At 39.1% G+C, this 13,906-nt stretch overlaps 1 protein-coding gene across 4 annotated transcripts in view; it reads left to right on the top strand.

The window, feature by feature from the left end:
* The window catches only part of SLCO5A1 (solute carrier organic anion transporter family member 5A1), a 311,289-nt gene that overhangs the window by 229,940 nt on the left and 67,443 nt on the right, over positions 1-13,906 (top strand). For all 4 annotated transcript variants that reach the window (XR_006198357.1, XR_006198356.1, XR_006198355.1 and 1 more), the window contains exon 6: positions 651-868. Coding sequence is in view for 1 of the 4 variants with exons in the window: in XM_042923843.1 (XP_042779777.1) it covers positions 651-868 (218 nt within the window). In the remaining 3 variants the exon portion in view is untranslated. The remainder of the gene's footprint in view (positions 1-650; positions 869-13,906) is intronic.

Below are 13,906 nucleotides of genomic sequence, written 5' to 3'. Positions count from 1 at the left end.
GATCTAACACTTAATTGTATACATTCGTGCATTCCTTGGAGATTGTTTCTTATATTTTTAGCTCCTTTACAACTAGGTAAGTTCTTGAAGGCAGTGATCAAACATAAGTGTCTTCGGTGGCCCTCATGATTAACTATTGTAAGGGCCAGCTAAGAGGCTCAATATATTCTGAAATTCTTGCAGAAAAATATTTGAATGCCATTAGCAATTTAAAATACATTTCACATGAGGTAAGGATGGTTTTCTGTAAGAAAAATGTGTCTATTTTGGTCCACAAAGTATGCTGAGAGAGTCTGTGTTATTTTCTTATTATACTTATGAGTTATTGATTTATTTTTTATTTCTTGATTTATGGTAAAATGCACATTATAGCAGAACTAACAAATATTTGAATAAAATTCTAGTCAGGTTGCTAATTATAATGTTCATTATCATACTAGTATAATTATTGGGTAGATTTCTCATTTATAACATAGAAAGGGAGGACTCCTGTGCTTTCTTAGTTTGTCCAACTTCCTATTGCTTTACAGTTGTTGAAGGTAAAAAATTTTCCCTGGAGAATTTTATTACCATGAACTTCTACTTTGCTAATTTGTTCTCACTCATAATACAAAGGCCATAAATGCTATTCACATTTCCCAATTTTTTAGGTGGAGTGGATTCCTCCTTTGTGCCATTGCAATGTTTCTTGTGATATTCCCAATGTTTACTTTTCCAAAAAAGCTTCCTCCTCGACACAAGAAAAAGAAAAAGAAAAAATTTTCTGCTGATGTTGTTAGTGATGATGACGTTATGAAGGAGAAATCAAACAATAGTGAACAAGTGGACAAAAAAGTTTCTTCTATGGGATTTGGAAAGAATGTCAGAGGTAAAGTATATCTTTTGAGAAAATATGTGTGCCGTTATTTTATTTTATCTTATTTTTATCTGTGTGTGTTTATTTATTTATTTATTCATTCATTCATTTATTTATTTAGTGCATGGTATTTTAGATCAGTGCTACTCAAACTGTGGTCCAAGGCCAGTGCTACCGACCAACTGCTACTGGCTTGTGATAAGTACTGAAAGTTTGAGTAAGTGCTGAGAAACGTTTAAAGATATTTGACAATAACTCTATGCCTGTTGAATCTAATAAAGATAATAAACTTAGTTTGCATTTTGTATGGTAAACATTTTATTTTCTTATAGTTCCTCTTTAATATATTTTGCAAAAGTATCAGTATATGACAGCCTGGAAACATCAATTCAAAAATAGTTCTTCATCACAGATTGTTTGAGAAGCACTGATATAGACCCTAAAGATACAGATATTTATATATGTCATTTACTGTGAGTAGAGATGTCTGATTTTTAAAATACTGCATTGTATGATGAATGGTTTTTTTCCAGAGGAACGGTGGGTTTGGTGATGTGTGGCCTGATCCTTACCTAAAAGTAAAATCTAATACTGGGTAGCAATCTCATTTAACAGTGGCTCTGTCAGATGCTTGTAAGTGGCCATAGAATGGGCCTCTAAACATCAGTGTAAAAACATCCAGAAAGTTTCAGAGATGTGTATGGCTCTATTTTTTCATTTTTATTTGTCTTAAAATTAAAGACTAGATTAGGCAATCTCAAACCCAAACAAATTAATTTTAACCAGGCAATATTTGTTCAGTGTTCAGTCTATCTGTTGAGTGACAGTAAGTCCCTTTAAGTCAAGAAAACTATAATACCACATTCCCATTGATTTCAGCCTTTTAATCCCTGAGTTGATTTTTTTTTTCTTCTTGAAATTATGAAGCATAGGAATTACCAAGTGCTTACATCAGTCAAGATTGTTTTAGGTAAAATTTACCTAGGCACATTATCCTCTCACTTTGATTATATACACACTAAAGTCAAAGAGGAACTTTTTAGGCCTAGAAGGAAGTTACTAATATATTACGGAATAGTCCCTGCAGTCAAAGAAAAATAATAGTTAGATCGGACTTTTTTTAAGACCATATTTTTGCAAAACAAGTGAAGTCACATTTCTTTGAAAATGGTCCTTCCCAGTTAAGTTTTAGACCTGCCTCCTCTACTCCCCTTCCCCCTGCAATTATTTTGTGACAGTGTGTACTTTTAGAACTGCAAAAATTACTCTCCTCTAATACCATCAAGGATTCTTTGGATGCTAGTGTGGCCTGAGCTCTTATCATGTGGGCCAACCCATCATTTTCATGGGTGTATTATGGATCCTGTTGGCTATTACCAAGGAGTAATTTTTTTTTATAACTTGATAGAGAGCAAGACTGATATTAAAGAATTTACAACACAAGAATAGACAGAGTCTTTTTAAAAAAATATTTATTTATTTGAGAGAGAGAGAGAGAGAGCATTTGAACAGGGGAATGGCAGAGAGAGGGATGGAGAGAATCCCAAGCAGGCTCCATGCTGTCAGCACTGAGCCCCCAGGGCTTGATCTTACAAAACTGTGAGATCATGACATGAGCCAAAATCGAGTTGGACACTTGATTGACTGAGCCACCCAGGTGCCCCAACTTAGAGTCTTAATTTATAAAGAATATAAAGTAGAGTCAAAGGGAAAATAAAGACATAGGTAAGCTAAGATTGTATATTTTATAGCTTAGGGGTAGATGCTTAAATGTGAAATATATGCTGTCTTGGATAGTAGAGAAAAGGAAGAGAAGACTGATATCAAACACCAACAACAGATATGACTGGAGAGGGGGATGGCGTTCCTTTGGAGGATGCAGCATAGACAATGATGTTCATGTTCCATCTCCCTCTGGGACCTTACCGTCTTTGTGGTGGAGGCCTATTGGCTGCTGGTACCTTCCTGAAGTTCTGCAGGTCTTTCTTGCCTGAGGATTTTCTTTGTGGGCTGGGAAACCTCTTGGCTCCTACTTGAGTCTGGTATCAAGTGCCAGGGAATTAACACTCTCCCACTCTCCACACAGCAGCCTCCCCCCCCCCCCCACCAATGTTTATTTATGTTTGAGAGGGTGGGGGAGGGGCAGAGAGAGGGGACAGAGGATCTGAAGCAGGCTCCGCACTGACAGCAGAGAGCATGATGTCGGGCTTCAACTCACGAATCACAAGATCATGACCAGAGTCCACGTCGGGCACTTAACTGGCTAAGCCACCCAGGTCTCCCCCTCCCCATGGCAGTCTTAACCACTGGCTGATGAACACCCCAGCTTCCCTACTTGATGGGTGAGACAGTTCTGAGGTATATTTCTACATCCCTTGTAGGGGACTCTTGTGTCCTGGGCACTCCTGAACAGCTTTTTCTGAACCTCCCCAATAAACTGCTTGGACTGGAATCTTTGACTCAGGGTCTCCTTCCGTGGGAAAGGGCACTTAGGCATGTGGGTTCAAAAGTGGAAAAAGTGGTTATGGAATTCTAAGATTATTTTTCAAAACTGAATCTATATACTATTTTATTGTGGTCATCTTGTACTGCTAGGGATTTCTCCTCTCTGTCTTCTCTATGCTCAATATGATAGATGAGGATATTTTCTTTTAAAGAAAAAAAGTAAGAGGAGTCTTAGCAGTGATGGGTAGTTGGTTTATAAAATCTGTTTCCTTTCTGATTTTCTGTCAGTGTTTCTGATACATTCCCAGCTTTTTCATCCTATGCCTTCATTGTGATGACTGATCTCGCTTCTGCAGCTAAACCTCCTGATTGGGATACAGAGCTGGTTCATTTTTACTTTCACTTGTGCTGGGTTCTCTAATTGTATCTGGACTGGGACTTCAGGAAGCACTTTGTCCTTTTAGAAAGGAATTCTGTTTTAATGGGAGTATGCAGTGCAAATATTTTGCTAAAAATGGTTCACATGATGTTAATGATGTAGGAATCATGTTTAATAGAATATTTATGATTAATTCCTATTTATCTTGTACTTAGTGATTTTCTCCAGAATATGTAATACCTATCACCTATAGGAAATGACAGTCTAATATTTAATCTGCTTTTCAAAAGGACAAATTACATCTCTGGGAGTCATTCCACTGTGGACACAGTTTGTGTTACGAAAGGGAGATCCCTCATTGAGGCCTTGAATTAAAGAATGGTTGCTAAGATTTCATTTTGAGTTAAGTCTGAGTGTGATTCTCAGATTCTTTTTTCCCTTGTCCAGCTTTCTGCAGGAGGGCTCCTTCAGGTCTTCAAAAAAAAAATTTTTTTTTAATGTTTATTTATTTTTGAGAGAGAGAGACAGAATGTGAGCAGGTGAGGGGCAGAGAGAGAGAGGGAGACACAGAATCCGAAGCAGGCTTCAGGCTGGTCTGGATGCAGGTCTGGAACCCATGAACTGTGAGATCATGACCTGAGCGAGGTTGGGCACTTAACCAACTGAGCCACCCAGGTGCTTCATCCTTTAGGTCTTATTTCATATTTGTTTTTTTTTTTTTAAATTTTATTTATTTATTTTGAGAGAGAGAGACAGAGAGAGCGAGCAGGGGAGGGGCAGAGAGAGAAGGAGAGGGAGAATCTCAGGCAGGCTCGACAATGTCAGCTTGGAGCCCTATGCGGGGCTCAAACTCACAAACCATGAGTTGAGCTGAAACCAAGAGTTGGATGCTTAACCAACTGAGCCACCCAGATGCCCCCAAAGTTTAAAATTTTATTTGAGAGAGAGAGAGAGAGAGAGAGAGAGAGCGAGAGAGAGAGCACGAGCGGGGGAGAGGAGCAGAGGGGGAGAAAGAGAGAGAGAGAGACAGAGAGACAGAGAGACAGAGAGACAGAGAGACTTTTAAGCTGTTCCATGTTCAGTGCAGAGCCCGATCTCACAACTCTGAGATCATGACCTGAGCCCAAATCAAGAGTCAGACACTCAACTGACTGAGCCACCCAGGTGCCCCTTTACTTAATATTTGAAATTTGGATACCAGTGTTTGCTTCTTCAAAGAGGAGGTGACAAGATACCCAAGTTAATAACTTATACTTCCTTAAAAAAAATGATTTGAGCCATACAAATCCACTCTCTGCCTCCACATTTTAATGATAGACATTGGGGAAATCTGACTCAGTGTTTCTAGATTCTTGTTATAAATTATGCAGGAATAAGACTGTTTTAAAACACCACAAAGGAGAAAGTAGAATTTTTAGTGTGTCTGCATCACCTTTCCATAAAGAGATTAACATTGATTGCATCAAAATCTTACCAATAAAAATAAACACTTAAAATTCTTAACTAGATCAATTTTCCTGAGGTTTGAGGTCCAGCATTTTGGTGTCTTCCAAATTTAGCTGGATATCTTCCTAAATAGAAAACTTTTGGTTACAGTTAATCATAAGAAAAAATTTTTTACTTTTGTGTCCACTTTTAATCTTTTAACTGCTTAGCATTATTAATTAGCATAAAATATAACAGATTCTTCTCTTCCAGACTTTTGTCTGTGGTAGATTGCAATATGTTTATAATCCTAACTAAATAAAATAGTTATTCTGAAATGATGAACTGATTTAAAACAGCTACTGGAGGTTATGGGATTTTGATCACTGAAGGATTGTGTTGGCATCACTTAATTCAATGACTAGTCACTCTGTCGAAGTGCTGTATGCCATGCTGCGGCGGAGATAAAGAGGAGTGAGCCATGGTTTGCCCTTAGGGCGCTTGTAGTCCATGGAGGGAGACAGGATGAGTACAGATGGAAAGACCAGAAAGGAGGACTGACACGATGGTGTGAACTTCAATGGCAGGCAAGGGAACATCTGTTTGAGGGGTCAGGAATGGTTTCATGGAGGAGGTGGGATTGGTGGAGAACCCCGGCAGGCTGGGAGGGTTTCGGTAGGTGGAGGTTGGATGGTTCCAGTCAGAGACAGCAAAGGCAAGGTCAGACTGTGTAGATGTGTTTGAGAATGCAGAGCAAGTGTACTGTGGTTGGTTGTACGTGGAGATACCTGCGAGATGAGGCTGGGCAGGGAAGGCATGGCCACATTGTGTTGTAGAGAGCTTGAGTTCTAGTAACTTAAAAAAAAATTTTTTTTAAATGTTTATTTATTTTTGAGAAAGGGAGACACCGAGTGCGAGTGGGGGAGAGTCAGAGAGAGAGGGAGACACAGAATCCAAAGTGGGCTCCAGGCTCTGAGCTGTCTGCACAGAGCCTGATGTGGGGCTTGAACCCGTGAACGGTGAGATCAGAACTGAGCTGAAGTTGGATGCTTAACCGGCTGAGCCACTCAAGTGCCCCAAGTTCTAGTAACTTTTAATGGAATCTGTCCCTAGGGGGCAGTGGGGAGGTTTGAGCAGACATTTGACGGCACTCCATTTGGTAGATTAGGGAGGGAAAGGGGTAGAATGGGAGGAGGGGCCCAGGTGGAAAGCTATGGCAGAGTCCCAGGGAAAGGCGATGATAGTTTTGAGTAGCAAACAAGGAAAGGACAGTAGCCTGCCAAACTAGTCCCCCTACTTCTATCCCTGTTCCCTCTTGGTTGCTTTCAACTCTGCAGCCAGAAGGATGCCTCTCCTCTGCCAGCTTCTGTGGTCTCCTATCTCACTCGCAGAAAAGTCTCCTCCCTCTATGACCTACCAGGGTTAGTATCTGGTCCCTGCTTATCTGTTTAACCCCATCTCCCTCCTACAGCCCCATTTGTTTATTCCACTTCAGCCACATTGGGCTCCTCACTGGTCCTCAAACTTGCCGGGCATATTCTCACCTCACGGCCTTTGCATTTGACATTCTTGTACTGGGTATGCTCTTCCCCAGAAGTTCTCACTTCCTGCAGGATATTACTCAAAGTGTCCCTTCTCAGTGAGACCTTGCTTGGTCACCCTTTTTACAAATCTCCACCTTCCTCTCCAAAGCTTCTTATCTCCTGCCCTCCTCTATTTTTCTCCTTAGTACTCATCACTATTTAACATATTATATATTTTACTTATTTATCTATCTTATTTGTTGTCTCCACAGTGAGAAAGTAGGCCCCACGAAGGCAAGGATATTTTGTCCTCCAGGTACCTTGATGAATTTATACCACTTAGTAGATAGTCAATATTTGATGACTGAATTATTGAGTGATGAGAAGGGAAAGAGAGGTTGTGTCTATAGGATGTGGTAACTGATATGAGGATAATGGGGATGAAGGGGTCAAAGCTGGTTTCAGGATTTCAACCTCAGATATGGGGAGAGGAGCTGGCTGAGAGGAGCAGAGGAATAAATCCCAAATCTGAGTTGCCCAAGAACATCGAGAACTATTGCATGTGGCCCTTTGCTACATGTTTTAAAACTAGTATAGTATGGAATATGTTGGGGTCAATCCTTGACTCAGCAAAGAGGGATCACCAAAGCCTGGTCTATGCTATGTTAGCCCTCTTGCATCCTGCCTTTGTTCCTTTGCTGAATTACAGGTTAGTTTTATGTTTGCAGCTTTTATTGAAAGCTGTTGCTTTTGTTTTTTGTTTTGTTTTGAAAGCCATTGCTTTTGAATTCCCCATATTTGCCATAGGTGCATTGCCTGCTGCCCTTTATATAAAACCCTGTGTAGTGAAAACAGTGGTTCTCAAACTTAGGCTCTCTAGGAAGCACCACAAGGGCTTATTAAAACCCAGAGGGCTGGGTCCTGGCTCAGAGCATTAGGGTCAGGAGGCCTGGGGTATGGCCTGAGAATTTGCATTTGTAACAGCTTCTCAGGTGATGCTGATGCTGGTAGTCCAGGGATCACACTGTGAGAATCACTAGTTTACAACAGAGTGAGGAAAAGCAATTAGATTTTTTCTGCAAACGATGATTGTACAACTTTTTGTTTTGGTGGCCGGGAAGAAGAGTCAAATTTGAAGCCCAGCAAGGATCTTATAGACATATTTAATTCCTTTTTTTCTGGTTTTGATGTTCTGCTGTATTTATGTCTTCTCTATCTCTGGTTCCTTGTTTCATTTCTCTTTTGCGTTTATTTTGTTGTACATATGTCATCTTGTGGTAAGCCAGACCTTTAGAGTTAGAGCTTAGGAGGTAAATGGTAACAGGCCTAACAAAGAATTCCTGAAAAAGAAAGCACTTTCTTTACATTCAGTGCAAATTAACTGTGGGATTACTCATCAGAGTAGTATCTACTTAGAAAGTTATATATAAAAATACTCATTGATGCTGGATTTAAACAAGCACAACAGTACTGTGGCCAGTAACCACTAATGATGTATCTTGGGCCTTGACAGCTGCTGTTTCTGTCCACTGTTTGTACGTAAATGGCCGTGGAGCTTCACATGCTGGCCCAGAGGGGATTCTGATATGCAAAGTCACCTAGTTCCTTCTACTCTTTTTTTTTTTTTTTTTTTTTTGGCAAGCAGGGAATGCCATTTGCCAGAGTGTTTTGGAGGGGAAGGGAAAACTGCAATATTTTCAGGGAGACTTATGATTAGGGAACACAGTGGGGGTCATTAGTTTCAAAGAAGATGAGCAGGAAATAGGGACGCTTGGGTTGTATGTTGGCCGTGTTACACAGGAGAACAACTCCCTCCCAGCCCTGCTCTCTTTCTTGCTTGCTTGCTTGCTTTCTTGCTTTCCTGCTTTCTTGCTTTCTGTCTTTCACAAATATCTTTATTGACCAATTACTATAGAATGAAGAACTAGGAGGTAGAAAGGAAAATAGACATAATACAATAGAAGTCTTTAAATGGAGGTATGTACATTCTAAGGAAAGTTGAAGGAGCAGGAGGAAGGAATTCCTAAGTCAGCTGCCTGAGTCAGGGAAGACTTGTTCTGGAAGAGGACATATTGTTGCATCCTTTTAAAATTGCAGTTTTTTGTTTGTTCAGTTGGTTTTTTTAGAATATAAGAGCAATACATACCCATAGTAGAAAATTTAGAAAGTGCATAAAGTTATAAAGAATAAAATGAAAGTGAGTTCCAATATCATTCCTGGACATAAATGCTTACATTATTTTTATAATAAAATAGTATATTTTGAAACTAGATAGATGTGGTGGTTGAACACCATTGTAAATGTACCAAATACTACTGAATTGTTTACTTTAAAATAGTTAATTATATGTTATGTGAATTTTACGTCAATAAATTGTTTCTGAAAAGATATTTATTTTATTTGAATTTAGACATGGGCTGTAAACTTTAGATATATCTTTGTTTTTTCCACAAGAAGACATATTATGCCCAAAAATATCTATGTCAGAAAAATTACAAAAAGCATTAACAAGGGTCAGTATGTTTGTTTGGTATTTGATGTTTATCATTTATATCTGGGATTAATGTTAATTTCCAGGTAATAGAATTCAGTCGACAACTTCATAGTATTTCATAGTATTCATCTGTTTTATTTATTTATTTATTTATTTATTTATTTATTTATTTATTTATTTATTTAATTGTGAGCATAGAATGTATTGTTGAATCACTATGTTGTACATCTGGAGTAGATTCCTTAGTGCCCCTTACCCATGTAGCCCATCCCCCCTCCCACAATCCCTCCCGTAACCCTCAGTTTGTTCTCCATATTTATGAGTCTCTTCTGTTCTGTCCCTCCCTGTTTTTATATTGTTTTTGTTTCCCTTCCCTTATGTTCATCGGTTTTGTCTCTTAAAGTCCTCCTATGAGTGAAGTCATATGATTTTTGTCTTTCTCTGACTGACTAATTTCACTTAGCGTAATACCCTCCAGTTCCATCCACGTAGTTGCAAATGGCAAGATTTCCTTCTTTTTGATTGCCGAATAATACTCCATTGTGTGTGTTTGTGTGTGTGTGTGTGTGTGTGTGTGTGTGTGTGTATATATACACACCACATCTGCTTTATCCATTCATCCATCGATGGACATTTGGGCTCTTTCCATACTTTGGCTATTGTTGCTAGTGCTGCTATAAACATGGGGGTGCATGTGTCCCTTCAAAACAGCACACCTGTATCCCATGGATAAATGCCTAGTAGTGCAATTGCTGGGCTGTAGGGTAGTTCTATTTTTAGTTTTTTGAGGAACCTCCATACTGTTTTCCAGAGTGGCTGCACCAGTTTGCATTCCCATCATCCATTTTATATAATAATAAAACCACTCCCCTCATCCTATCCCCAGTTTAAATTAAAAAAAAAAAGGTGTCAAAAGAACAAAATTGAAATCTATGTCTACCTAATAAAGGTCCTTAGAAGAACGTAACAGAGAAAAGCTGATGTGGAAGTAGAATGTCAGCAGACAAAAACAGACACCATGACATATCATAGGGAAGGAATGTTCCCGCAACCAAAAAAGATCAGAAAATAAATAGAAGGATTAAAAATATATTAAAACAAATTAGCATATAGATATTATCATTCATAATTGTGACTTTGAATCTTAAAGAAAATGTCAAATTATGCTATAGATTTTCCAGTAATACCAGTTAATTCATAGAAAAAAATGTCTACAGCTTTGTTGCTTTAAGAGGCAAATGCCCAGTTATCTGAAAAATTCAAGCATACCAAACACCTCTTTCCCAGATATGCTGGATGAATGAATACTGTATATTTCCTCCTTCTTCTCTTGTTAGCATTTTATTGTTTTCTTTAATGGAATCTTTAGTTTATAATTTGATCTAAATTCTTTTAGGTTTCTTTAGCTCTCAAAAGCCATACTTTGAAAAGGACTATTTGGTCCTTCACATTTTTCTGTGGTTTTGGTAAGTCTACCACTATATGGATCAACGTTTATCTTATACTTTCTTAAAAACTAGCTCACTCCTCAGGAGGAAATTAGGCATCTTTGGAATAGACTTTATTTTCTTACAAGTATGTGGATATTGTTTTAGTACAAATTGTTGCTATGATCTTATAATGAATATTAATAAACACATTCCAAATATGTTTTTGAGGACCTACTAAATGCCAGATATATGCTAGGAGATGAAGCTATACAGATGTACCAAAGTCCTACTTTTGTAGCATTTACACTCTCTTGAAACAGGTAAACACACACAGCTATGGAAGACTTGATGAGTAGCAGTATGAATGGCATGCTGTGGGAGCACGGAGGAGGAGCACTTGTCTGTCCGGAGGGGCTGTCTCTTATAGACTAGATGGATGAACTTGACATTTGCTGAGCAGACTGGTGAGGGATACAGTTAATAGTAGAGACAAGAAAGACCATGGCCCTGTAGGGAGCTTATGGTGGGCAATCACAGTACTTCAGAACTGGAAGGGTGGAGAGCAACCCTGTCTTAAGGGTCTTGCAAGTGAGGTCAAGTTCATGGCAGCCAAGCCTTCTTATTTTCTTGGTCATTCTCTCTGTTAGTATATCTTTTTCAAATTTATCATTATGTAAGAAAGTCTGTTTCAGTAGTTTAAGACAAAAAGGCATGATGTGCGCTTTCAGTTTGTAAAGGACAGAAGCAAGTTCATGCCCCCTAAGATAGTGGGGTTCTAGTGTAAGGCTCTCTCAAGGGCCCCTGGCAGTTCTGGGAATGTGGTCCCTGCTTCCGGACCCACAGCCACTCTGCATACTCAACTGCAGGTTGAGGCTCAGTTCCTTTTCCTTACTTATGTTCTCACTCAAATCTTCATACTCACTGCCTAGTTCACTCTCTGTCTCAGGTGCCAACACTAAGGGGCGTGAAATAAAGGGCTTGGCCAGCATGTGGTTCACATGGGGTGTCCCAGGCCTGTTGGCTGCAGGGCTACCTTCCAGAAGCACCTTTGAGTCCAGCCTCTTTGCCTGGCCCAATAGGCTGGTTTTGGGATATCAGGTCACATGCTACAAACCTTGCTACATCAGCGTAAAGAACCACTGAAAAGGGGTCTTTCAGCATGGTAGTGCCCCACAGACCTATCTCCAGAATGGGATCCATTTCACACCAGACTAAATGTATTCCCAGTGAGTTTCTCCCTCTGCCCACTTTAAAAGATGCCTGCCACCTTTCGGTTCCTATGAAACTCAGGCTCACTTAAAGCTTTACTCTTCAAAAACAAAAAACAAAACAAACAAAAAAAAAACCCACTTTATTCTAAGTAGATACTTCAAGTTGTAGGCTTATTTTATGATTGAGCACAAAATACTCACACATATTGGGGCACACTTGCCTGATGGTCAAAAACTTACACAGATATCAGCACCTGCTGCCTCATTTTATGCTGTGAGCTGTGAGGCCTCGGAGAACAAGAAGCTATTGCCTCTGCCCTTAATCAGCTTCCACAGGAACCCAGCCACACCACACATCTCAGATTTTCTGAAACAAGGTAATTGGGGGACTCCATCAAATTTATTGTAGCGGAGCACCATTACGATCACCATGCAACTCAACACACGGTCCAGGTGCACATGCCGGCTGGTTGCCTGCACTACTGTGGATGTGCACGTGGGAACAAGCAAAGGATTTTCCAATGACAGTAACAGGGTTGTTTTTTTTTTAAGTTCTTATTTAAATTCCAGCTAGCCAACAGACAATGCAATATTAGTTTTCAGGTGTCCAACCCAGTGATTCAACATTTACATACAACACCTGGTGCTCATGACAAGTGCACTCCTTAAGTAATACTTCTGCTAAAAGTGATTTCTATGTATAGCTTATATTACATGCTATTGAATTCTGGTGCTTTGTATTGAATTTTATTCCTCCTTTACTAGTGTTTAAGGCATTTCCGGTTTTAGTGTCACCTTGCCCTTACAATAGAATTTGTAACATTTTGTAACATTAAACAATAAAAAAATGAGAATCACTATCATGATCTCATCTCTCCTTCATCAGGCTTTTTACTGCATTTTGAATTTTTAAAAATTTTATTTATTTATGCACTCATTCATTTATTTTTTAAGAGAAAAGGAAAGAGAAAGCACACACGTGCATGTGGGCAAGAGGCAGGGAGGGGTAGACGGAGGGGGAGTGGAGAGAGAAAGAGAGAGAGAATCTAAAGCAGGCTCCATGCCTACTTCTGAGCCCGATGCAGGGCTCTACCTCATAGTGAGATCATGACCTGAGTGGAAATCAAGAGTTCAATGCTTAACCGATTGAGTCACCCAGGCGCCCCCTACTGCTGCATTTAATTTTACGATGACAGTTATAAACGACACTAATAAACTTATCTAAAATATATAGTACAGCATAAAAATCAGGTATTTGACAGCATATGTATGGATTTAGCTTATGTTTTTAAACTTCGTGTTTTTTAAACTATTTTAAATTTATGTAAAAGCCACAGAAGTAGCACATGCAGCTGTACTCCAGTTCTCCAATTGTCAATGGTTTGGACCCATCTGAGAAGTTGCAGACATGATGCTCTGCTGTCCTGTACTACTTCAGTGTGTGATTTCTAGATACAAGGACACCCTCCTACATGACCACTGGGCAGCCATCAAAATCAGGAAATGAACATTGATCCAGTGCTACCACCTTGACCACAAGCTCTGTTTGAACTTTGTCTGTTATTTCAACAATGCCCTTTATAAATGTCCAAATCCAATTCACAGATCACATGTTGTATTTAGTTATGGTGTATTTTAGCCTTCCTCAATCTGGATCAGTTTCTCATATATCTTTATCTTTTATGACCTTGATCTTTTTAAAAGGTACCAGCTGATAACTTTATAGAATGACCCTCAATTTGGGTTTGATAGGCATACAACTGAGATGATGCTGTGCTCAGTGTCTTAAAACAGAAGGTATATAATGCTAATTCCTAGTGAACTTTTATCTCTTGGGTAAGATTGTAGCTACCAGATTTCTCTAAAGTTAATAAATATATTGCAGTTATAAGTCAATAAGTAATTTGTAAATATTTTGTGGGGAGGTACTTTGAAACTATGCAAATCCAGTTGAGTCTCATTCGTGGTAGTTATATTTCATAAAATAACATGAACATAGAGTCAGGGAATATGGAAGCATCGCTCTAGGGGAAATACAGGGGTGGATTCCTGTCACAACATAATTGTCAACCAGTCAGTACATAACCTTGGTTTATGTGTGTTTCTGTTCAAAGACACCTTGTTTAATATAAAGTAAAACCTT

This window comes from Panthera leo, chromosome F2, assembly GCF_018350215.1.
Source record: "Panthera leo isolate Ple1 chromosome F2, P.leo_Ple1_pat1.1, whole genome shotgun sequence".
Classification (NCBI taxonomy): Eukaryota; Metazoa; Chordata; class Mammalia; order Carnivora; family Felidae; genus Panthera; species Panthera leo.
Note: the sequence above shows the minus strand (reverse complement) of the source record. Positions and strands in the feature narration are given on the sequence as shown.